This window comes from Chelonia mydas, chromosome 3 (assembly GCF_015237465.2).
Source record: "Chelonia mydas isolate rCheMyd1 chromosome 3, rCheMyd1.pri.v2, whole genome shotgun sequence".
NCBI lineage: Eukaryota > Metazoa > Chordata > Testudines > Cheloniidae > Chelonia > Chelonia mydas.
This window is the reverse complement of record NC_057851.1, coordinates 122,523,957-122,550,343: the sequence shown is the minus strand read 5'-3', so window position 1 is coordinate 122,550,343 and position 26,387 is coordinate 122,523,957. Positions and strand designations below refer to the sequence as shown.

Below are 26,387 nucleotides of genomic sequence, written 5' to 3'. Positions count from 1 at the left end.
AGATGGCTATAGTAAAGTAATGGGAGTCAGATATATTAGTCACAGGCTAAAGAAATCCCTGTTACCAGAATAAGCAAATGGCATCTGCTCCAGGTCAGTTAAGACACCTGGGACCAATTAAGATCTTTCCAGAAGGCAGGGAGGACAACTAGGTTGATTGGGACACCTGAAGCCAGTCAGGGGCTGGCTGAAACTAGTTAAAAGCCTCCCAGTTAGTCAGGTGGGCATGCATGTCAGGAGCTGTAGGAGGAAGTTGCGCTGTTGGAGAGACTGAGCAGTATACACCATATCAGGCACAAGGAAAGAGGCCCTGAGGTAAGGGTGAAGTGGATCTTGAGGAAGTGTGGGTTGCTGTGGAGAAGTAGCCCAGGGAATTGTACGCATCCTGTTTCTAAAAAGTCAGCTACCATAGCTGATACTATTAGGGTCCCTGGGCTGGAGCCCGGAGTAGAGGGCGGGCCCGGGCTCCCCCCTTTTGCCCTCCTGATGAATCACTGAGACTGGGAGACAACAGAGACTGTGCAAGGGAGGATAACTTCTCCTCACCTCCCTCGCTGGCTTATGATGAAAATGGCTCAGTAGGCTGTGACCCTTGCCTCTAGAGAGAGAAGGGCTACGTGGAAGGTCACAGTGAGCCTCTGAGGCTAGCAAAATCCGCCGGGAAATGCAGGACCCACGGAGACAAGGACAGAGCTCTGTCACAAAACGTATTAATTTTTCATATCTCCTTGATAAATGCTTGAAGTTGCTGGCTCACTAGAGACGTAAGTCTGTTTCACACCACGGGTTCCTTGTATAGATGTGAAAAGGCAATAGAGCATGCCTGTGAATGAAGAGCCTTTCCTGCCCAAAACCTCAACCCAAAAAGTTAATGGACTCATTCAGTATTTTATTAGATTCTCCCAGCTGCTGAGTTAAAATCCTTCTCTGACGTAGTTTCTGAGGTGCTTTCCATTAGGATTTGGGTAGTTTATCTCCACCTATCGGACTGAAAATTCTCCGGGGGAGTATCATAAAGCAGGCAGGGAGAGTGGCTGTCCTTTTGACCCTGCCCTCTCCCTACACAGAAAGCCCAATCCCCGCCTAGTTCCAGGGCGAGAGAAACATGTCACAGAACTGGCACTTCCTGCACCCTGATCAACTGCTCTTTACTTCACTTTGCTCATTGAAATAGTTGGGAGCTTTTGGCCTGAAGAGTGAATGTAGGAGCTTGTTTCTTTTTTCTGAGAGGGAAAGTCAAGATATGATGTCATGGTAGTGGACAGCAGATCTTGATAAACATAAGTGAAATATTTTCATACAAGTTTGTTGGTGAAAAACGGCTATTTGATCAAAATGAAAAAAAAAAATCCTTGAAAACTCTGAATCCGCTCTAGTCCCATATTTCATCATGGCTACTGATGCTATTTAGCATTTCTAACTCAAAAGCTAGCCAACAACAGTCTTGCCAGAAGTGGAAATAACCTTGGGATACCAGCAGTATAAAAGCAATATGGCAGTGGTTTAGGTATGTTTTAATTCTTTTTCTGTGACCAGTATTTGTTGACTGTGTGAGAAATCCTTCCCTTTAATACTGGGAGCTGTTTAATAAGGGACAGTGTTGCCTTAAATATGGCTCTAATTATAGATTTTATGAATCTACAAGCTTTTAGCAAACCTAACACCGCTGAAATGCTTCCACATTTTTTACTTTAGTTAAAATAGTTCTAATGAAACAAATAAGCATTCCTTGTAAATATTCCTTTTTAGAATATAAAACCCTGAAAATTCAGCATGAAGACCTAAAAGTGAAATGGATTAAATAGATTTTTTGAAAGCTAAGTGAAAGAATTATATTAAAGAGCATAGAAAGTGACAAGTAAATGGATTTTAAAAAATCCTTCCACTTAAGAATCTAAGATCTTAGTAACATAGGAAAGAGAAATGTATGTATTCTACAATTTATCATTTTTAAATTGAAAGTGTCCCTTGTGGAGTAATTGTTTAGGGGGAAATTCTTGAAAAGATTGTTCAGCCCAAACATATAAGGCTGTAGGCTCAACCCAAATGTGTACAGCGCAGAAGAAAGAATCAACAGACCTGGCAACTATCTGCATCTAATCCCCTTTGAGTACTGCAAGTTATGGACAGCTGTGTGTTGCAGCTCCTCATTATTCCTCCCTCAGTATCTACATGCCTGTGAGCCACTGCATTTGTTTAGTTCTCAGACCCACCTGATATGACTCTAGCTTTGTCTACCATACACGCTCAGGCTTCAGTGCTCCTGTAAAGTGGAGCAGAACTCTGCAGTGCTGTTTGGACACCCCATCTTCCGTCTACAATGGTGAGCATAACAATTTTTGCTGCATTGTGGGCATTCTGCAGCTCTGCGTAGTGCAGAGGCAGAATTACTGATGTCAGCACACGGTAAAAAGTGATGGAGCAGGGCAGGTTGCATAAGTGAGTCCCCTTGCATGCCCATTAGCAGAAGGAAATCAAAAGAGGGGACTGTCTCACTGAGTACTCCATTTGAATGCTGAGCCTTTGAACTCATGTCCTCAGACACACCTGTTGTGCAGTAATGCCTTGCCTCTTTTTTTTTCCCCCCCATGCTGCTGAGGGTCAGGGAGATCCACAAGAGGTTTGTTGTTGGGTAGTTTGTTTATTTACTCTTTTCTGCCGGTGCAGAGGACTGTCTTGCATCCATATTCGGCACAAGCATGAGCTGATGCTCAAGTGTGGTGACCTTGCCTCTCTTGCTGTTTGCCACACAAGTGCTTTGAGAAATCAAGGCCTTTCTGAGCATTAGAGAAGAAAGAAATTGGTCTCATATTTTTCACTAGGAATCTCTGCAGTTTCCATAGTTTCCTTAGTTGTGTTTTGTGTTAAGTGGAAGAGGTGAAGGTAAAATGCCACATTCCCATACCCAACACTTAAAAAGAATGAATTATTTCTACATCTTTTCTCTTCTTTCATGTAGCTGTGCTGTGCAAAATAGGTAGCTTCTCTTTAAGAAGGGTTATCTTAATTTTTTTGTTACAAGCTGGGGCAAGCACCCCATCCTGGACACTCACCATGCTGTAGTGAACCCAAACTTTGGGTCCCATGAGTTCTTGCTGTGCTGGGCAGAGCTCTTGGCAGTGGAGACACTACAGTCCGGTTGCCCAGGCCCTGAAACTATCAGCAGTTCTTCCAAGCAGCTGCTGCATGCTTCTAAAGTTCCACCAAAGCTGCAGACCCTCTGGTTTGTAGTTTGGTATGGATACATACAGATAGATTCTGATCTGTCACATTTGTATTGACTCTAAAGTAACAAATCTATAGCAATGAGAGAAATATTTTCATTCTAAACCCCTAATTTCACTACTTCTACAGTCTTCCAGTTACACATAACCACCCCCAAACCCCAAATCTTGAACTCAGTCTTCATACTCACTCCCAGCTCAAAAGTAAATGTCGTTTTTTCCAATGCCAAGTATTTAATAAGAGTTTTCATACTTTAAGTTCTTTAACTTTTATTGTAAACATATAACTCAAAGGCATCCTGAAAAAGAAAAAAAATTGGACTTGTGCCCCTTCTTTGTGATGTATAAAGGGGGCATCACAAGAGTCAAGGGATTGAAAGCAAGGCATCCCAAAAGTGAAGGGATTTTTTTAATCATTCATGCCAAGCTTTTTGTGTTTTGTGCTGACATCTATTTAACCCCAGTCACTAATGAACATTTTGGGAAAAGGATGTCCATGTTAAAGATTCCACACCTGCCTCTTTCACAGTAAATATGCCTTGAGATATAGCTGAATCTCCTGCTTTGTATGTGTTAGTCCACTGACAAAATAGAGTGTGGCCTTTTTTTTTTTTTTTTTGCATTACATTCTGGGATACTGATAGCCTTGGCATTATAGTAAGAAACCAGGTTTTCAGACATCTTCATTGTTTTTAAAATTCGATTTGACGCATGGCCTGCTACTGTAGTGTACAAGACCTTGCTAAAGTTTATACTAAAAGAAATTTAGAAATGTTAACACTTTAAACAAATTCTCACAGTTTAACTTTCTGAACATGACTCATTTCTCATAATACATTTTTTATCACACTAATATGACTAAATTTTGTCAAGCCGTGACTAACTTGGGTATGTTCTGCTTACCTAAGTTAGCCCACAATGCATATTTTTCAGATGGTTTTCTGTATCTGTGTATGCTATTTATATGGCCCACCATCACCATAGTTCCCGGGCACATCGCAATCTTCAATATGTTTATCCTTACAACACTCCTGCGAGGTAGGGAAGTATTACTTATTCCTAATTTACAGGTGGAAAACTGAGTCACAGAGATACTAATCTATTTGCCAGGGTCATACAGAACGTCTGTTGCAGGATAGGGAATTGAACACAGATATCCCAGTTCCAGACTAGTACCTTAACCAATGGACCATCCTCTTTTTCTCTCTTGTATAGTTTATAGGACAGTCTGAAACTCTCTCATGCAGTATTACTGAAAAAAAATGTTCCCAGTTCACCAGCCAGATAGAACTCTGTTTCTGTACTAAATAATAAAATTTCATGAAGGCAGGGCTTTTGTATTGTACGTTCTACTGTATGTGGCACTAAATTGTTATCAGACTTGAAAAATACATCCTGTTACTGGATGGCTTCGTAAGTCTTGTTACAATTCAGAATTCACAAAACCCTGAAGCCCAATGTGTAAAATGTAGCTGTTCCTAGCTCTGCCACTGACTGTAACATTTATGGTCTCAGTCAGTGGGCAAGTTAGCGTCTCTCTTCTTTTGATCAAACGATTACCTCATCCTCGTATTTCCTTAGCAATTTGCACTAATAGAACTGTGAAAATCTGCCTTCCTACAGCAGTGTTTTCTGTTTGTGTTGTGTGCTCTACTACATGCTAGGGTTCTCTGCCTTATCACATCTAATCCAGTCTCAGTCTGAGTTGCTGGCACCGGGAATGGGAGGCTTCTCATTTTTCGCACCTGGCACCTATGGCAAAGTGAACAAGATGTATTTGTAGAAATCAGTATCTCTGCTGACTTGTATTGAGGTGCAGGGCGATACAGGGAGAGGATTTGGGGGCTTTGGAGTGGGATTTTTGCCTATGCTAGCTGATTGTATGTGCAGTTGTTTGTAAGAGATGTGGTGGTTTTCTTCTGTTTCAGTTATTAACTTCATCTGTCATATGTTTGTTCTTATACTACTATTTGGATAAGAATGCTTTATCTTAAAGGGACTTTCTTTTAGCTCTCTGAGTATACCTGGGCAGATTCCATGTCTCCTAAAAACTGAATTTAGCTTTGTTCCCATAGGAAGCATGAGTGGGAGAAACATGGGACCTGTGCAGCCACAGTGGAGCCTCTTAATTCTCAAAAGAAATATTTTGGTAGAACATTGGATCTCTACCAAAAACTTGACCTCAACAGGTATGAAAATCTACCCCTTCTGTTGGTTTATTATTTTAGTGGTGCAAAAGGCTTTGTTGTTAAGTGTACATCAAAGAAAAAAACCCTAAAAATGTCATTCTGCAGTGGAAAAATGACTGTTGATGCCAGTTGTCTTTAATAATGTACTCTAAAGCCAGAGCAAGGTTTATTCTCCTACCATTTTAAGTTGTAGTACAGTCTCCTTTTCTCATCACACGATACTAGGCACCAATCCAACTTCCATTTCAGTCAGTAAGTGTCTTCATTGTCTCTGAGTCCAATTTTGCCATCCTTTTCAGGTAAAACTCCCACTGACTGCAATGAGAATGGCAGGATTGGCCCTTGAGGTAGATTCATTTTTAGATACCATAGGCTGCCATTTGTTTACTGAAGCCCTGATCCTGCACACACTTACACATGTGCTTAACTTTACCTCTGTGAGTAGCCCTTCTAATTTTTATGGGATTACTCACAGCAGTAGAGTTAAATATATGCAAAGGCATTTGCAGGATCAGGGCCAGAGATGGTTGCATGGTGTTGTTATAGACAGTCAAACTGGAAGTCAAGTTTTGGCTACTATACCTTTTAGAAGTACTGTAATGTAACCAGAAACATTCTTGTAGATTTTTAAAAACCTATATACAACACTGTGCTTGAGAAACTAAATTTTACAATAGTAGGGCCAATAAAAAAAAAATTCAGAACGTTTAGAAAATAAAGTGCATCCATCGTTTCTCTTAGTGGAAAAGGACAAGTCAAGGGCAAAACTCTTGTTCAGCTTCTGAGAGAGAGAATAATAGACTAGGATTTAGGAACTATAGAGGAAGGATCCACTAGAAACCGAGGACGGCCTGAAAGACGAAAGTGAACCAATGCCAAAGCCCCCACCATGCACTCATAAGCAATTAACAGTGTGTTATGTCTTCCTATTCCTATTGGATGATCCCATCTCACTGCTCCAACACACTGGTGGCTACACAAAAAAAAACTTTTAGATGGGATATAACAATTTGTCCCAGCTCCTTAGGTATACATTAATTAGGAGCACTTTTAAAAATGCCCCCCCATGTAGTGACTAGCAGGCTGTTCAGCTTCTCCGTTCCCTGCTTGAATGTGCAAATTTACAGCATACAGATGTCTCATGTGAAACCTACATGAAATTATCAGCCTGGGAGACCCCGGGTCCAGTCCACCTGTTCCAACTATTCTTTCATTATTTATCCACAGTGGAACAGCTTTGTCAGGAGAGCTTGAGAGAACCCGACATCTGAATACCCCTAGCTCAGGGGTTTGAGCACTCTGAGAGGTGGGAGACCCCTGTTTTGAATCCTTCCTCCCCCTTTGACGGAAAGGGGGGAGTTGAACATGGGGTCTCCCACCTCTCAGGCGAGTGCTTTAGTCACTGGGCTAAAAGTTATAAGGTGGGCGGCAGCACCACCACCTCGTCCTCCTTTGGCAGAATTTTGAATGGGACCTTTTGAGCACACCTACTGGATTGGGCACTGCCTCTACTTAGGTGGGCTAAGGACTATCTTCCCTTGGTTCATGGATCACTCTGGGACTTAGGCAGGAGATAGATGTCAGAACACTAGAGGAAGACAGCAGTGAACATGCACAGAGGCAGGAACATAGGTGCCTACAGAACTTTTACTATGGAAAAATGTAGGTACTGAGTGAGCATGGGTTCAGTGGGAGTATTGAGGATCGCAGTGGAGGCAAAAGAGGGACTTGGGTTCCTAAAACATGGACTCAGATGTCTAAAACAGGGATCCACTAAAGTACTTTGGCTCGTCCCACCTATCCTGCTTAGCTTTATTGAATGACTTATTTTAAAAATATACTTTTAATATTAAATTAACTGGAAAACTTGTTTGATTATTCTCAGCTGACAATGGTTCTGAATCCTAAGCCACACTCCAGTTGCTTTGTGCTCTTCCACTGGTATAAAGTGACCTTAAATTTGGCAAATCTCCCTGTGTACAGGGATTTCCAGTAGCACACAGTGACCATAACAACTCCTACTCCTCTCCCTCCCTCTGGTCAGCTGAGGAAAAAGAGATGTGACCTGCTGCTCTAACCTGTATCACGTGACTGACACACCATAGCCCATGGATTTGGGGAGCGCAGAGAATGCCGTGGGCCCCTCTCCCAGCTACAACTGAGGATCTGGCTCTAATGGTTAAAGTTGATTCCAGCAGGAGAGTTCTCATTGCACCAGCCAAGGAGTAAGGGGAATGCTAGTTACTCAAGCTCGGGAAAGGAGGGGGAGTTGAGCTTCTCCCATTCCCCTTGCTTTAATCTGTCTGTCTAGCTCCCTCACTGGGATTTTCCATTTATCCATTGGTTAGCTGTAGCATATCTACATGCAGTGACTCCCATAAAATGTAAGATGTATTACTCCACAAAAGGCATTTTGTATTCATTTCAGTTGTCTCCTGAAAGTTGGGATAAAGCCAGGCAGTACCTATTACCAGGTAAGAAGCTGTCATAAAGTCATTTTAATGTATTGCTGCTAGAAGGAGCGGGTAGCTTCAAACCTGCTGCAGATAAGCAATCTCTTCTAACTGTATAGCTGTTTACAGTAGTTTTTCATGCAAAAGGCTTTTTGTGACGGTACAAATATGGAATTTGTTGAAGTGATGCTATATGCCTTTCAGCGCTCTCTGGCTTTTAAATCTTCAGATGACAGCCATAAAAGAAGCCCTTACAAGTGTTTATGGAGTAACACCAAAGGTTCAGTGCCTTCCTCCAGAAGAGGTAAAACTTTCTTTTATTATTTCCTTTATTGATTGAAGTAGTAGACAAAAGTTTATCTTGATGAAACTAAATGTATTAACTTCTGCTGATTTTTCCTCTTTGGCTTCTATGTTGGGACATTCCAAGTATCCCCTGAAATATATTTACCTCAAGGCATACAGTACTCAACTGTCTCAACTTAGGCCAAATTTTAGCTCTGTCCTACTAAAAATAAAAAGACTTTGCCTGATAGCACATGGGGTCAGGCAAATTCAGAGCCTTACCCAATGTCCCGAAAGAATTCCTGTTTGGAGAAGTTTTATGGCTTTTCCTATGATTCGGAAGGACAGAGCTAAATGATCTGTCTTCTCCAGCCAAGGCTGCCTAAAAATCTGGTTCCATTTTCCCTTTCCATGCCAGCAACTGATCTATAAGTTTGCCTGCAGTAGAGAATTTAGTGTGCACAATCAATACATTATGGCACAAATAAAATTCTACCAAAGTAAAATAAACTATATATTTAAGCTACAAAACAATGCACATGGCATTGAGTTTAGTTAGCTATATAGGTTGTGATTTCCCCCTCCCTTTTAACTATCACTTTGTGATGTGACCTTTCCTAGAAAGGTCTCAGATCAGCTCTAACAATCACTAATTTCCCTATCACAGTTTATTAAAGCTGTTTTGCTGGAAAACATTTGGTGGAGTTATCCCACATGTGCAGAAAGCTATTTCATGAAAACCATTCCAAGTTAAAATTGCTTTTAGAGTTGAATATCTTTTTTTTGTGCTGTCAAGTTAATTTGCTTTAGCAATATTCTGAGTCTTTTTGTGCTCTGCCTTTCCTTTTTCACATTTAAACCCACTAAATCATAGACTCTAAGGTCAGAAGGGACCATCATGATAGTCTAGTCAGACCTCCTGCACATTGCAGGCCACAGAACCTCACCCACCCACTCCTGTAATAGACCCATAACCTATGGCTGAGTTACTGAAGTCCTCAAATCATGATTTAAAGACTTCAAGTTACAAAGAATCCACCACTTGCACTAATTTAAACCTGCAAGTGACCCATGCCTCATGCTGCAGAGGAAGGCAAACCCACCCCCCGCCCAGGGTCTCTGCCACTCTGACCCAGAGGAACATTCCTTCCTGATACCAAATATGGCAATCAGTTAGACCCTGAGCATATGGGCAAGACCCACCAACTATCAAAACCAGTTGCCACCCTTTTAAGGGCTTTTTAAACAACAAATGAAAATTGGAGTTTTGCCATCAACTTCAGTGGGAACAGGAATTTGCTCCAGTGCTTTTAATCAAGAGAGGCTGTATGTGTGGAACAGGTTAAAGCCTGGTTATTTCTATTCTGGAAAGGAGGAATAGGGGAGGCAATGATAGTGGTGCAAACAGTGATTGCTGTCATGGAGACTGCTCAGGTGTGTATGCATTTACTTTGTTACAAAAAAATCCAATACATTTCTTCTTTTTGAAGGGTGCCCAAATACTACAGTGATGAGAAATCTCTTTATCAGTATAAATTAGAGATTCCCTCTAGTAAGAATCTTAAAAAATGATAGCCAATATCTTAGGTATTGTGACAGGGTCGGGCCAGACGGCTACAGGAGAGTGATAGAAGGCAGATATATTAGCCCCAGGTTAAGTAGGTCCCTTTTCCCTGGGTAAGGTAACAGGAAAGGTTCCAGAACAATCAGGAACTTTCTGGAAACAATTAAGGCAGACAGGCTGATTAGAACACCTGCAGCCAATCAAGAAGCTGCTAGAATCAATTAAGGCAGGCTAATCAGGGCACTTGGGTTTAAAAAGTAGCTCACTTCAGTTTGTGGTGCGCATGTGAGGAGTTGAGAGTGAGAAGGCATACTGCTGGAGAACTGAAGAGTACAAGCAGTATCAGACACCAGGAAGGGAGGTCCTATGGTGAGGATAAAGAAGGTGTTGGGAGGAGGCCGTGAGGAAGTAGCCCAGGGAGTTGTAGCTGTTGCACAGCTGTTCCAGGAGGCACTCTAGACAGCTGCATTCCACAGGGCCCTGGGCTGGAACCCGGAGTAGAGGGCGGGCCCGGGTTCCCCCCAAACCTCCCAACTCCTGATCAGACACAGGAGGAGTTGACCCGGACTGTGGGTTCACGAAAATGGCCGAATTGAGGGCTGCTGTGAACCTCCAAGGTGAGCAAATCCGCCAATAAGCACAAGACCCACCAAGGCAGAGGAGGAACTTTGTCACAGTATCCAAATGGATTCACTGACCTGCACACTTTGTGAATTGCATAAAGGGAACAAGGTGTCTATACTATGAACTGTATGCAGTAGATACTTCTAGAAACATCATCCACCCATACCTTTACAGTCACATATCTTCAATATACCATAAGAACAAGCAATCTATATCTAGAGCAGGGATCTCAAACTCAAATCACCACAAGGGCCACATGAGGACTACTACATTGGCCTGAGGGCTGCATTACTGACACCTTTTCATACAAAGATACAAAAGCCCCCCGCTCCTGCCCCGCCTCTTGCCACCCATTCCCCACCCCCATTCCAGCCCCGAGTCCAACCCCTTCCCCAAATCCCGGCCCCGCCTCTTCTCTGCCTCCTCTCCTGAGCGTGCTGTGTCCCCGCTCCTCCACCTTCCCTCCTGGAAAGTCCTAAGCACTGCCAAGCTGTTTGGCGGCGGGAAGCGCTGCGAGGTAGAGAGGGGAGCAGCACGCTCGGGGAGGGAGAGGTGGAGGCAGGGAGGGATCAGGGGGGTGAGGGGAGCTATGGTGGGCTGTAGGAAATAACTCCGCAGGCTGCCTGTTTGAGACCCCTGATCTTGAGGATTAGCTTATTTTCTCCTCTACAACAAGAAGCCTCTGTGAGTGCCTTCAAAAGCTGAGTATCTCATTTTTACTGTTTCTAGGGCGAAGAAGTGCAAACAATTGGTCAAATTGAATTCTGTTTTACCAAAGACTTGGAGCTGAGAAACTGTACACACTCAGAGGCTGAATCCTACGTAATGCCAAACAACTGGCATTTTGGACCTGAGGAGTTGTCTGTCTGTAATGATACCCTGACATATTACCCTGCACAGGTTCAGTTTTACAACTGAAGCCTCCAGAACTTGAAATACTTGGTAACAGATACCTTTTTAAAATGAGATACTTTGCAAAGCAATGGGAAAAGCTGTTTTGAGTAAGTGATACTATGCTCGCCTACCTCACGGGAGTGATGTGGGGATTAATGTTTGAAGTGCTATAGGTATAAAGTGATTCTTTTGTATTAAAGAGGCAATGGGCCAGATTCTAATGTCAGTTCCAGAGCTGGAAATCTGTGGTAATTGCACTAGTTTAACTAAGGTCAGAATCTGACTGGTTTTTTTTACTATAGGAAACACTGTTTAAAAGAGAAATGACTTCTCAAAGTTCAGAATTGCATTAAAGTCCGATTCTTTATCTGGGAACTCTTTTTTTAAATTATTATTTGTGTGTGTTTTTGGAATTGCAAACAGAGCATGAATTCGACCCTCAGCCCACTATAAAAAGATTCTTATTTCTCAGAGTGAGATGAGTTTCTTGGGAGAAAAACTTATTCAGACATGATAACTAAGGGTCTTGTTCAGAGCTCCTTATGCAGGCAAAACACTGATTAGCTTCAATAAGAATTTTGCCAGGGAGTGCTGAATAGAGGCCCTGTCCTATGTGGTGTTAAGCCCCTTTTACACCGATTGAAGTCATTGAGCATTGTGTGTAACTGTTACCTCACAGGACTGGGCTTGTTATCTTTGTGTTGTCTTGTTTGGCGAATGAAAAGCTAAGATGCAAACTCCCAAATGTGGCCAGTGGCCACTGATGATTTTGGTGCCCCAGTTTTTGGCTGCCCTTTTCAAAATGCCAAGATTTCCCTCTCCTCCAGATGCTGAACCCCTGTAGTTCCCATTGATCTGACTTGTGAGTGCTCAGCTAGTCTGAAAATTACACCCAAGATGTCTGACTGGGCAGCCAAAAATTGAGGCACCCATAAGCAGTAGCTAGTTCTGAAACTGCTAGCCTGAATGACTCCATATTCTTCTGACATATCTGATATCACCAAACCCAAATGTTTGAAAACCTACCACTAGAAATGACTTGGTAGGTCAGGAACATAAGAACCATCATACTGGTCCATCTAGCCCAGTATCCTGTCTTCCGAATGCCAGGTGCTTCAGAGGGAATGAACTGAACAGGTAATCATCAAGTGATCCATATATCCCATATGAGGAATCTTAAAGGGCCAGGACTTTTTGAATTGTTGCATCACTAAAGAATAAATCACATTATTTTGTAACACTTTAATATTGTAAAGGAGACCGACTTCAAAGGATGCTGGTATTATCTGGTACATTTCAGTGATTCCTGTGTGGGATGGCTGAATACACTATTGAATTTTTCTAATAAATAGAGACAAATTCTGTTCTTTGTTTTCAAGGTGGGGGCTCCAGCTGAGTTCTGTGGGAATTTTGCTTGTACATGAAAGAGCACAGATTGGCTCAAAGATCAGAAATAATTCACTGCTTATCAGTATTACTTTGGACTGAATCCAGAGAAAGTCAGTGAAATTTTCAGGGATGGTACTTTGTCTTCTGGTAATGCTGTGAGCATCCGTAGTTCTTTCATCGGGACTGATTTTAGTAATGAACACGGTATGACATTATCAGTAGTAAGAGGAAATCTTTGTCTTGGGATCTTTTAAAATTTCAGTATGTATATTTGTCCAGTAACACATCTCTTTGTAATGGCGAGTGCTAGTGCAGGATCCCTTAATGCAATGATTGTCAGTAGCACCGTGTTGGTATTGTTGAATAACTTCTCAATGCACAGTAAAGAGTTACAGGGACATAACCTGCTACTTGTAGGGCCCAAAGTTACATTTACGTCAGGCTTTTGGAAAATACATTTTCAAAAACCTGATGAAAATGTTTGCATGAAACTAAATATTTTTGCTGACTAATTTCCTGTGAAGTTGTGAATCCAAACTACAGTACTGTGTGAAGTGCATGAAACTCAGAGTGAAACAAACCTTCATCCTAGAAGCTTGTACTACATGCAGAGTGCTCATTAACATTCCATTTTAGGTCCTTAAGCTTTCCTCAGTTCATGCCAGAATTTTCCAAGCAATGGTAACTGTTGAGACTTACCTAAAATGCATGAAATAATGAGAACATACTTGCTTTCAACAGAGTCTTTCTGAAATCATTAATATGGCTTTTTTCTTCTAATTATGGGGAGCTATCTTTGACAGTAGGGACACTGGCAGAAAATTAATCCCTGTTGGGTGAAATTCTGTTCTGTGCAGAAAACCAGCACAAAGCCTATGTGCTTCTTTAGTACCATTTCAGTTCTCATCATAGGGCTTCAGTGGTGCATAAGCTTTGTTCTGGTCCTTTACACAGAGGTTGATTTAATTCCAGTATGAACAACAAGTTGTACTGCCAACCCCAGGAATTTAAAAAAAACAAACTATGAATCAGTCAGCGGGGTTCTTTTTATTTGTTTTCTGGGGCTGGATCCATCAGGCTCTGTTTTCAAGCTTTGCTACACAACCGCGAGGGCTGGAAACATGTCTTCTTCAGTGAAAGCTGTGATTCTCACATAACATGAATTTAGGAGCCAGGGTTTAAATACCACATATAGTGAGACTCATGGTAAAATCATAGGAGTTGGCAACCATGATAAGCCCTCCCACTTCAGTTATAACTTGAGCACTTGAAAGTCTAAAGCTACCATTTATAAGTTAACGTACACCTAAAAGGCTTCAGCAATAAGTACTCTAGGGTACTTTTTTAAACTGCCTTCATTTTATTCTGCTATTGGAAACTTATTAGCCCAATTTTGACATTTTGTGATATTGTCCATTATCAAAGCTACAGTCAGCAGCTTTCTTTCATAATTCAGGATATAATGATAGAGTTTAACTAGCCTTTTGAAAGGGTATGTCTACACTGGAAACTTCAAAGCGCTGCCGCAGGAGCTCTGGGAGAGAGTTCTCCCAGCGCTCCTGGTAATCCACCTCCACGAGGGGATTAGCTCCGACCGCTGGGAGCCTGGCTACACCAGCACTTTAACGCGCTCGGACTTGCTGCACTCGGGAGTGGTTTTTCACACCCCTGAGCCAGCAAGTTAGAGCGCTATAAAATGTAAGTGTAGACAAGTCTTTTTGAAAAACACCTAAGTGGTAGAATAAGGGCTTGATTACATTTGGAAGCTATTGCAAAGTACACTAGGGTGTGAATTTAAAGTGCAATAACTATTCCGCGCTAAATTCCCATTTGGACATACTTATTCTGCACTCAGGGTGCCTTTTTGTGGTTTAGCTTAATCCACTTTCGGTTAATCAAAGTGCACAAAGGTATGCTTAGTGTAGAATAAGTGTGCCTACACAGGGAACTATTACGGAATAGCTATTCCAAACTATTTCCCAGTCTAGACGAGCCCTAAGAGTCACTTTTGCTAGCTGTAGAAAACGCTTATTAACTGGGGATTGGCTAAAAGGGTATCTGATCTGTGTTCTTCATTGCCCCAAGAACTTTCAAGATACTACATCTTAGCATCATTGTTTTTATGGAGCGAAAACAATGACATGCTTCAATAACTGCAATCTCCCAAGAATCTCTCATGGAGCTCTGGCTTAACATTTTCTATCACTTCTGAGTTTTATTATTAACTCAACTGTCGTTAACCCAACTAAAAGAAAATAGAATGCTCGAGACTTGACAGTAAATATGGCTTCCTTGGAACCTACATTTTCTGCAGGCCTTTGTTTAGTGCTAACAAAAGTGGATACAGCATGGGGGTGGAGGGAATCACACCAGCAAATGCCGGATGCTGTACTGTACAGTTATCAATTGTTGTTTTGCTGAACTTCTGCAACTTTTTCTCAGTCATACTTGTACCTGGCTATCAACAGCCAGGAAGGTTTCTTAAAATTGAGAAGTGGCAATAGAGTTGTTGGTTCATGTTGTACAGTTGTTTAGTGGACATTTAAATCAATAACAGCATTTAGCTTTCTTCTTTTCTTCCTGTATTACAGGATGCTGCTAAAAATATCTTTATGAATAATGCCAAACAAAAGGTGGGGGGGGTGTAATGTTAATACCTATAGCAACTCTCTGCAAAGACTAGAAATCTCTAATACAAACCAGTTTTAATGAAATCTAGGCAAAACAACCGAGAGTGCAATTATGTACTTTAAATGCAGGGAAACAAGAAACCAATTGTCTAGATGTGACAAGCTAACAGACAACCTTGCCACAGTGAAATATGCAAAGATAAAGCCAACTCTTCCCAAATACAGAACCAGTGAAGATAAACAAGTATCATCTGGGAAGTATAAAGCACATTGCCAACCCAGAGAGGAATAATTGCAACTAATGTAACAGAGAAGAGATTGTGATTGACAAGCACTTGCTAAGCTAGTGTACAAGCTTCCCAGTATTGTGAAAAATATATTCTATACTTTATCACAGATATGAGACTTTTCATTTAAAAAACTATATAACTGAAGGAGAAAGATGACAGAGACAGCATTGTGCTAAGTAGCAGCCTGCTATGGAATATAGAAAAATTTAAAAATGAGTCAACACAGGAAATTAAACACCTAACACATGCTGAAGTCCTGTTCTGGGCACATGCATTTACCTTAGAGATCCCCTCCAAGATCTTGGGTTCGGTTACACTTTGGCCACGCTTATGTATCTCATATTAAAAAAAAAAACATATTTTGAATTTGCTTTGCCACTAACAGTTTAACAAAACACTACAGCTGTTAAGCATAGTACCTTGGTGTTGGACGACACTACCTGCTTAATGTCAAAGTCCTGCTGCAAGCCATGGAGGTACGAGCAGGGCTGGCTCCAGGCACCAGCGTTCCAAGCAGGTGCTTGGGGCGGCAATCTGCAAGGGGCGGCAGTCCATGTGCCGTATGGGCGTTTCCGTGGCAGCGGCAATTCTGCGACAGCCTCTCTCTTCAGCCGCCTGTGGTGGCAAATCAGCGACAGTTTCCATCTTCAGCCATCCACGGCGGCAATTCGGCAGCAGCTTCTATCTTCAGCCGCTCGCGGCAGCGGCAACTCGGTGCGCTGCTTAGGGCGGCAAAAACAGTAGAGCCGGCCCTGGGTACGAGGATTCTTCATAAAAAATCAGAATTTTTGTATTGGAAAGCATTAGGCAACCTTAATATTGAGGTCTTTGCTGCTCACCCTATAATCCAAAACATTACAGAAATGCAGGTGAGTAGAAGATATACTTAAGTCTGGGCTAACATCTGACAAGCTCTCTCAGATTTATCCACAGATATCTTAACGCTAAGAACACAAGAACGGCCATACTGGGTCAGACCAATGGTCCATCTATCCCAGTATCCTGTTTTTTGACAGAGGCAGATGCTACATGCTTCAGATGGAGAGAATAAATCAGGGTAATTTACTGAGTGATCCATCCCCGATCATGTAGAGCCAGCTTCTACCAATCAGAGGTTTAGGGACACCCAGAGCATGGAGTTGCATCCCTGACCATCTTGGCTAATAGTCATTGATAGGTTTATGAAGGATAGATACATCCATCTAATTCTTTTTTGAACCCTGTTATACTTTTGGCCTTCACAACATCTCCTGGCATGAGCTCCACTGGTTGAGTGTGTGTTGCGTGAAGTAGTATTTCCTTATGTTTGTTTTAAACATGCTGCCTATTAATTTCATTGGGTGAACCCCTGGTTCTTGTGTTATATGAAGAGGTAAAGAACACTTTCCTCCACACCATTCACAATTTTATAGACCTCCATCATATCCCTCCTCAGTGATCTCTTTTCCAAGCTGAATAGTCCCAGTCATTTTAATCTCTCCTAATATGGGAGCTGTTCCATACCCTCAATCATATTTTTGTTGCCCTTCTCTGTACTTTTCCCAATTCTAATATATCTTTTTTGAGATGGGTCGACCAAAATGGCATGCAGTATTCAAGGTGTGCGTGTACCATGGATTTATTTTGTGACATTGTGATATTTTCTGTCTTATCTATTCCTTTCCTCATGATTCCTAACATTTGATTAGCTTTTTTTACTTCAGCTGCACTTTAAGTAGATGTTTTCAGAAAACTAGCAAGAGTGACTCCAGGGTCTCTTCCTTTAGTGGTAACAGCTAATTTAGATCCTATCATGATGTATATAAAATTTGAATTATGTTTGCCAGTGTGCATTACTTTGCACTTCATATTGAATTTCATCTGCCATTTTCTTGCCCAGTATCCCAGTTTTGTGAGATCCCTTTGTAACCCACTGCAGTCAACTTTGGACTTAACTAGTTTGAGTAATTTTGTATTGTCTGCAAACTTTGCTTCTGTCAGCCAATAGGGATGAGGGCAGGCAAGCCTAAGGGCTGGAGCAGACAGTAGACCTAGTGGCTGGAGTCAGAGTCAGTTGTTGGGAGACAAAGCCACAAGTAAAACTGGGAGGCAAAAATGGGGTGCCAAAGCCAAGGGTCGAGTTGGAGTCCATAGTCAGGAGCCAGAGCCAAGGGTCAAACCAGAGGGCAGGAACTGGAGCGAGCATGGTAGTGGGCAAGAAAGGGTTCAAGGTAGGGGCAGGACAGAAGCAAAGCTGGGTGCAAGGCAGGAGCAGCAGGAATAAGGTAACACAGGAGCAGGCACAGTGGTGGGCATGAGTTGAGAAACCAGCAAGCTGCTGCTGGCTTAAGAGCCGGCCTGCTAGCCTCTGCAGCCAGTCAGGATGCATGGCTAATCAGGCAGCCTGTTGCAGACCAACTGCACTGATGAGGCTGCCTGGAGACTAGCTCTGCTGCAGGCCCTGCTTCCTGACAGCTACCTCTCTATTTACCCATTTTTCCAGATAATTTATGAATATGTTGAAGAGCACTGGTCCCAGTACAGATCCCTGGGGGACCCTGCTATTTACCTCTCTCCATTGTGAAAACTGACTATTTAGTCCTATCCTTTATTTCCAATCGTTTAACCAGTTACTGATCCATGAGAAGTCCTTCCCTCTTATCCCATGACTGCTTACTTTGCTTAAGAGCCTTTAGTGAGTGACCTTGTCAAAGGCTTTCTGAAAGTCTAAGTACATTATATTGACTGGATCACCCTTGTCCACATGCTTGTTGACCACCTCAAAGAATTGATATTGGTCAGGCATGGTTTCCCTTTACAAAAACCGTGCTGACTTTTCCCCAACACATCGTATTCATCTATGTGTCTGATAGTTCTATTCTTTACTGTAGTTTCAGTCAGTTTGCCTGGTACAGAAATTAGGCTCTACCAGCCTCCAATTGTCAAGATTGCCAGTGGAGCCTTTATTTAAAAAAAAAAAAAAAAAAAAAATCAGCATCACAAGAGCTCTCTGCCACTCATCTAGTACAGAGACCAATTTAAGTGATAGGTTATATACCACAGTTACTAATTCTGCAATTTGGTATTTGAGTTCCTTCAGACCTCTTGAGTGAATACCACCTGGTCCTGGTGACTTATTACTGTATAACATATCAATATATCATAACACCTCAATCTGGGACAGTTCATCAGATCTATCACCTAAAAAGAATGGCTCAGGGGAGGGAATCTCCCCCTCATCCTCTGCAGTGAAGACTAATACAAAGAATTCATGTAGCTTCACCACAACAGCCTTCTCTACCTTGAGTGCTCTTTTAGCACCTTGATTGTCTAGTGGCCCCACTGACTGTTTAGCAAGCTTCCTGTTTCTGATGTATGTAAAATTTTTTTTTTGCAATTGTCTTTTGCTAGCTGCCCTTCAAATACTTTTGTGGCCTGCCTAATTATACTTGACTTACCAGTGTTTATGCTCCTTTATATTTTCTCTGGCAATTACCTTTCTAAAGAGAACGCACCGCCGCCGTCCTCAGTCATATCTGCATTCTTTAAAAGAAAAAAGAAAATCTACCGTCAGCCTTGCAGAGCTAACACAGCTGCAGGAGAGTGAGCTGGATTCTTTTTTGGCTCATGCATCATCAAGAAAATCAACTAAATTCCAATAGCAAGACCACCTGTGCTACTTCACTGATTTAAAATTATATGCTGAGTTCCATCTGTGCCACCTCATTGAAGCTGGTGTGGAGAATTGTTTTTATGAATAATGATGCTGTTGCCCATTCTGACACCAGTGGCCTGTTTGGACATCAGTGGTGCCCCTCTGCTGAGCAGTAGATGTTCAGGGTCTTGCAGGTTAGTTTCCCAGTGGGGGAAAAAAGATGAGCGATGCTGAGTCTGGTTTTACCTTGTGTAACTTGCGTTACTTCCACAGAAGCACCAGTCCAGAAATGAGATGGTCAAACAGCATGCAGGGCAAACCCTTCATCCAAGTATCTCAGCCCAGTACCAATGCCCAGATCCCATGGTGCAACTCTGCCTCAAGAATGGCTTTGGACACTGAGTTAGAAAGCAAACTCTCCTGCTGTTTGCACAGCTTTCTCTATCCCAAAGCCTTGTGTAATCCAAAGCTAACACCACAGCATGTTTTGTCAAAAGTTAAGACTTCCTCTCAAGCTAAGAAAAAGAACCTGGAGGATTGTGTAATAGCACCACAATATCATTGCCACAGAAAGTTGTTCAGGCCAAGAATTTAACAAGACACTTACCCTGGTAACAAGAATATCCAGAATATGTTATAATTAATATCAAATATTTTGGAAGGGATATTAAACCTTGTGCTTCAAGGCTTAAACCAGGCTCTAACTAGTAGAGACTAGGATGAGACCTAATGTGTGGCATGCGCAGATTTCCCTACATCTTGCCTGCTGCATAGCTCTTGTATCTTCCTCTGAAACATCTGGTACTGGTCACTGTCAGAGACAGACCACTGGACTGATGGGGTGTGATAATTCCTATGTAACTGGTGACATCAGCTTTAACAATACATTAAGCAGATAAAAACCCCACAGCTTTGAAAACTTGTCGGAAACAAGATTCCATTTGCAGGGCTGACAGTTAACTCCCCTTTTACCTGTAAACTGAGCAAATTTGATATGAAAATTGCTGAGAAATGTAAAATAATTCTATGGTGTTTGTATAAAGTCACTTTTCAGAGTAGAACCACATTTTGTAGAAAACAGGTGGCTAGTTTCTATAGTTCCCACAATTGTCCTTTGCAGGTAGGGCTTACGTAAATCAGACAAGATAGGCCAGAACAGAATCAGCAAGAGCTAAAAGCTCATCAGTTATACTGTAATGTCTGATATTCCAATAGGCAGCTTCTATCAGATCAGCTACTCTGCCAAATAATTATTAAAGTTGCCATCATCAGCTTCTGTACCGAGAGAAACTGTTACATATTTCCATCACAGGCATAAAACTTCCTCTTGTTGACCTATGTGGCAGTATTATCTCGGTAAAGTCTCACTTTAACTCTTCCACAGGTTAAAGTGTTAAGGGTTCTTTCCCAAGTTGGGAGAGGTTATAACCATCACAGAAGTTGTTTGTCCAGAAAGCTTTTGCTGTCAGTCCCCCAGGACTAGATTCTTGGAGGCTAGTGTTAGAGCAGTCTCAGTAGATGGACCCTGAAATCACTTTCTGTGGGATAATCAAAGCTAGAGTTTGACAACAGCCAAGTTGTGTTGCAAATCCTTTTATTTTTAGGTACTTACCAGATGATGGAGGCATACGGTTTTGCAAGATTTGTTGGCTACCAGGTAGGTTGATTAATAGTGTGACTATTTGTTCTGTTACCTAATGTGGGAAACAGCATTGTGGCCCTTAGGGTGCTCAGATACTTTGAAATTGTTAGGACAATAATAACAATTAAAAAAATACCACAGTTGCTGGACAATGGCTTCACTTTTATGTAAATAATGGTTCTTGCTGCTTTGTGTTTGTCCTTAGCCTTCTGAGAAATTCTCATAGGTTTCATTCTCTAAGTTCTAGAAAAGTCAACACCTGGCTCAGCCATTATGGAACAAAATTCAGGATCTTGGGGACCCATTGACCCTGGATACAAACTACCCTGTAATTTTCAAATACAGTAGAACCTCAGAGTTACCAACACCTTGGGAACGGAGGTTGTTCGTAACTGTGAAATGTTTGTAACACTGAAGAAAATATTATGGTTGTTCTTTCAAAAGTTTACAACTGAACATTGACTTAATGCAGCTTTGAAACTTTACTATGCAGAAGAAAAATGCTGCTTTCCCTCTATTTTTTCAGTAGTCTACGTTTAACACAGTACTGTTCTTGCTTTCTTTGGGGTGAGGGGGTCTCTGCTGCTGCCTGATTGCATACTTCCGGTTCCAAATGAGGTGTGTGGTTGACTGGTCAGTTCGTAACTCTGAGGTTCTGCTGTATGTAGTTTTGTTTTCAATTAAACCCACTTCATTATCTACAATGACTTCAGAGAACCAAATTCTTCAATCAAGTGCCAAAAAATTTCATACAATCTTTCAAACTAGTGAATGTTCCTTAGCAGTGGAGTTCTGAGAGAGCTTGACAACTGATTCCCTTGAAATTCTGAGGAAGGTACAGTATGTGCGCCCATTAATGGCTCAATCCTTTTTTTGTGTTTCACTCCTGTTCTAAAGACTGTAGCTAAAGAATGATGACTACTGGCATTGGTTTGTTGTAGGGCATCTTACTGACTCACAAGCCCCCTGACGAGATCACAAGTATCATCATCAGCATCTCCAAAAACTAATAGGGGGGAAAAAATGGGAAAAGCAGATGGGAGGCGGAGCGGGCACGTTCAAATGGTATTCCCACTGAGGGCATCCAAACTAAGCAATTACACCACCTATCTGCCACTGTAGATGTTTACATACAAAATTTAGATCCTCAAAACTCCTACTCAGGTGCTGCCTAACCATGTAGGTACTTAAGTTTCCACTGGTAAAATCCTCTGGGTTCCAAAATGTCTGCCGGTGGGCATGCAAAAAACCAGCTCTGTCCTGACATGCACCTTACATCTAAGCCCTGGCAGGATCCTCAAACTAGATATATTCCTGCTTATCTTGTCTGTGGGGCCTGATCTGGTCAGGGTTCTTGGAGCACTCCTACAAGAACAGGGCCAGCACAAAACAATGGTGGTGGTGCAACCGCACCTCACATCCAATAGCCCAGTGGTTAGGGCATTCACCCAGGCTCCAGGAAACCCAGGTTAAAAACCTCACTCTGTTTGAGTTGAAGCAGGGACTTGAACTTAGGTCTCCTATGCCTACCTCCTATGTAAGAACCCTAATCACCGGAAGAGTTCATGGGTGTGGCTCTCTCAATCTCCCCTGTTGAAGTTCCACTTTTTATAAAATCCCTGACTAGTGAGTGAGTGTGACTCTATAGGCCAGTGATCGGGGCACTCAGCTGGGAGACCCAGCTTCCAGGCCCTGCTCCAATAAATATTTCATACAAAGTGGAATAGCTTCAACAAGAGAAATTTTCCCCAGCTATCTTATATCCTAGTGGTTAGAGCAATCATCTGGGAGATAGGATACCTGGGTTGTCAGTACCTGCTTCAACTCAGGTGGATTTGAACCTGAGTCTTCCACATCTTGGGTGGGTGCTCTGGCTAGTGAGCATAAGGGAGACACTGCCACCTCCCTTTTTCCTCAGGAAAGGACTGATATGGCTTAGATGCTGAACTCTAGGAGATGTCTCACAGCTGAGGATCCTAAATGGAGGCAGGCACCTCCTGTTAGGCACCTAGCTCCTTTTGAGGGTCAGGGCTTAGGACCCACCCTTCTTCTTGGCATTTCCTATTGGCTAGCTTAGTTGGCTCCCTGCTCAGCATGCTGGCTTTTGTGAATCCTTTCCTTAGGGACCTGACTCTCCCCATCTATTTTATAGGGTGCCTGAGCACCTAACTCAGAGCTGTGGATTCCATCGGGGGCAGGGCACCTGAAAGTTAGCTGCTGAGTCTAAGTCCCCTTTTTGGGATCTAGTCCTTTGAGGCTGATGATCAGAATTCCTGAGCTCCTACTTTCCAGTTGACTTCCACTGGAAACTGCCAGTGGATCTAGGGACAGAGGTAGGAAGTTTTCATGTATTGGCAGTTTGATATAATCCCTCATGTGACAGATGCAGCCAAATATACATATATTTGACAATATAAACAACATACTTTTAATTCAGATTACACAATCCCTCCAGGTTTGCCAATCAGTAAGACAGTTTAGTTTTTAGTCTGATACATAGTGCACATTCTAATAACCCATTGTCATTTTGAACGTGAGATGGTGATTAAGCATTCAGTATACAAGATAATAGAGACTCATTACAGTCACTCATTACAGTCACTCAGAGTGAGAATGTACCTGGGCTTAAATTAGATATTTAGCATCATACAAAGATTATGTTATTAGATACTTGAAAAAAAAAAACTATAGCTTCCTTATTATTCTGCAAAACTAATGCCTAGCTTACAATGGTTGGTTGCTCTAATAATTTCTCATTATAGTAAAAATCATTGATTGAAATCGGACGTAGGATGCCAGAATGTGTCATTGTAAAATGAGATAATACCTTCATCAGATAATAGTGAATACAGTTTCCTGCTGAAATACCAGCTTTAAAAAAAAATTCGAAAAACAACACAAACCAGTTATTAGCTTTTGTGATGAATTGAATTAAAATTCTTCAAAGTGTATGTCTGGTCAGAAATGTGATGATAGAAAAAAAGCAATTTCTTACCAAACCAGATCTGTTCCTCCAGAGTTCTCCTTTCTGTTGACTTTTTGACTAAAACACATTTTTACTACTTTTTACTCCTGTGGACACTAAGGACTAATTCAGGATTGTGAGAGGGAGCTAGATTTTATTCTGACTCTGCCATAGAGGCCTGATCCAGCACCCACTGAAGTAAAGATCTCCACTAATGGGTGTTGGATCAGGTCTGTGGCCCTCACACGTGTTCTCAATGCATGCATGTAGTCCTTTTGAGTTACAAGATGTGGTCAGCCACCATGGGTCAGTCAATCCTTGTAACTCCTAAAACTGCTGCTAATGATAATGTCATGCACAAGGACACCTGTGCATACTAGAACTGAATTGAGACCACTCTGGTTAAGGAACTAGCTTAGCACTTGGGGATCCTTTTAAGGTTCTGATCCTTCAGTTGATAGCATGCAAAAGGACTGCTGTGCCCATATGGAAGTAATAGATCTTTGTGTTGGCTGTGGCGGTTTCCCAATGCACTACCAACTGTGGGATTAGAGCCAAAGATTGTAGCCCTTTTCCATTGTAAAACTCTAACTATGGCTGGGGAAACTTGATTTGCCTGAAAGTTGTCTTATTTCCTCTAAAGGCAAAGGAAAACGTTTCCAGAAAGTTTGAAGAAAATTCAAATCGTGTGAGAGTTGCAGGTTATGTGTATAATTACCCTGATATGAAACCTGGACTTTCGTCTAAAGTATTTTTGGATCCCTGTAGCTCAAATTTGGCTTGTTAACTCCATGTGAAGAAAATTAGTTATAAGCAAAACTACGATTTTTTTGTAGTTAGTTTTGGACCCAATCCTTATTCCCATTGAACTGAATGGGCGTTATGAGCCCAAGCCCCTCCCAGCTGGGGCCAGTGGAAACTTTTGCCATTGCCTTTAGTGGGATTAGGTGAGCATGTTGCCTTATAGTGAATGATTACAGGTTAGAAAGAACAAAGGCATTTTCTATAGGCAACCACAATCTTCCTTTAGCACATGCAGTAAAGGCCTGTGGGTTTGGAGCTGTTGGCCCAAGGTTACAGATGTGTGTGTTGTTTTGTTGTGGAGACATATTTAAGGTTGTTTACATGGTCCCCTTATAGACTTGACCACCCTTGTGACTACAGGAAAGAAAGAAAATCTTTTGTATTTAGCTTGTGTTTGATTAATGTGGAAAATTTTGAAAATCTTCCAGTATTAAAGGGCTCTGTGTCCCCAGTGAAATGAGGAATTCTAAGTACATTTAAATACAAACTGACATTCAATTTTTCTGTGACTTCAGTTTTACTTTCAATTTTTGTAACATTTATACTGTATTTATCATCTTTTTAAATGTTTAGCTAAACCGCTAAAAAACTGCTATCAACCGACTATCAGCATCTGGGTAGGAATAATAAATTGTAGCCAAGGAACTGGGCTCAGATTAGGCAAGGCTTTCACAATTAAATATTATATAATGAGAAAACAACCAATCTAGAAAGACAGGAATAGATTGGGGATGCTTTTCCTAACTTGTTTAGCATTTTTGTCTAACCTTTTATGGTGACAGAAACCCACTGCTATTGGTTCTAGTTCCAGGATTAGAGGGCTGGACTGCTTTAAATCACAGTTTTGTTATTATTTGAGTGTCTCCAGTCAGACTCTACTAATCAATAATCTCTGCAGCAGGAATGGTTTACAGTAAAGCTCGAGCTCAGATTCCCTGTGTTCAGTAACGACTCCCTCTTCCAAGTGATTTGGCACCGTTCATATTTATGCTGATCGTCAGCGTCGTTTTTCTCATTTGTTCTTTACAGAGACATTATTCCTATTACCATTTCCCGAAATCTTCCCACAAGCCACTCAATTTGAGTGTCATTAAGAGAAGTTATTATTCCAAGATAGCTGGAAACCTTACTTGAGTAATATAGCAGAAAGCTTTGTAGGGTGAAGCATAGTTATGAGGTATTATTGTCTTAGAGAAGTATTCAATTTCTTGATTCCTTGTTGCTGTTATCTCTAATATCTGGTTTCACTTTCTGCACCAGTAGTTCTAGTTCCTCCATTTTGTTACTCAGGCTCCTTGCATTGGTGTACAAACATCTTAGTTGTTTCTACTTGGCTTTGCAGATTCCTCACCCAACTGGGTACAGTCATTCTACTGCCAGCATTGCCTACCTGACAGTGCCGATACCAGTGTAGCTAACAATCTTTCCTCTTAATGTCCATTCCTCTACCCACTGCTGTTCCTTTCACCATTGCTGTATCCTTCTTCCTTGATTTTCCTCCTGTTCAATGTTAGAATCAGGCATGGAGATTATATGAGCCTCTCCCAGCCATCTTCCCTGAGTTCCTAGTTTAAATCTTTTAATCAGTTGTGCCAACCTCCATCCTAGGAGTCTGTTTCTCTCCCTGCTCAGGGGGAGTCTATCCCATGAAAACAGTGCTCTGTCCATGAATGCTTCTCAGTGGTTGAACATCCCAAAGCCCTCCTTGTAGCACCACGGCCTGAACTATCTGTTCGTCATCATAATCTTGTCTTGCCTTTGTTCTCCTTCTCTAGGGACAGGTAGAATCCCACTGAAGAT

At 41.8% G+C, this 26,387-nt stretch overlaps 1 protein-coding gene across 4 annotated transcripts in view; it reads left to right on the top strand.

The window, feature by feature from the left end:
* Positions 1 to 26,387, top strand: part of RNASET2 (ribonuclease T2) — a 71,714-nt gene that overhangs the window by 25,035 nt on the left and 20,292 nt on the right. For 2 of the 4 annotated variants that reach the window (XM_027833274.3, XM_037895141.2), the window contains 4 exons: positions 5,300 to 5,413; positions 7,842 to 7,887; positions 8,096 to 8,170; positions 11,069 to 11,600. In XM_027833274.3, the coding sequence (XP_027689075.1) occupies positions 5,300 to 5,413; positions 7,842 to 7,887; positions 8,096 to 8,170; positions 11,069 to 11,257 (424 nt within the window). In that variant the 3' untranslated portion in view covers positions 11,258 to 11,600. Of the gene's footprint in view, positions 1 to 5,299; positions 5,414 to 7,841; positions 7,888 to 8,070; positions 8,171 to 11,068; positions 11,601 to 26,387 lie in introns of those variants that run through there. The other 2 variants (XM_037895142.2, XM_043543201.1) reach the window with 2 other exon arrangements.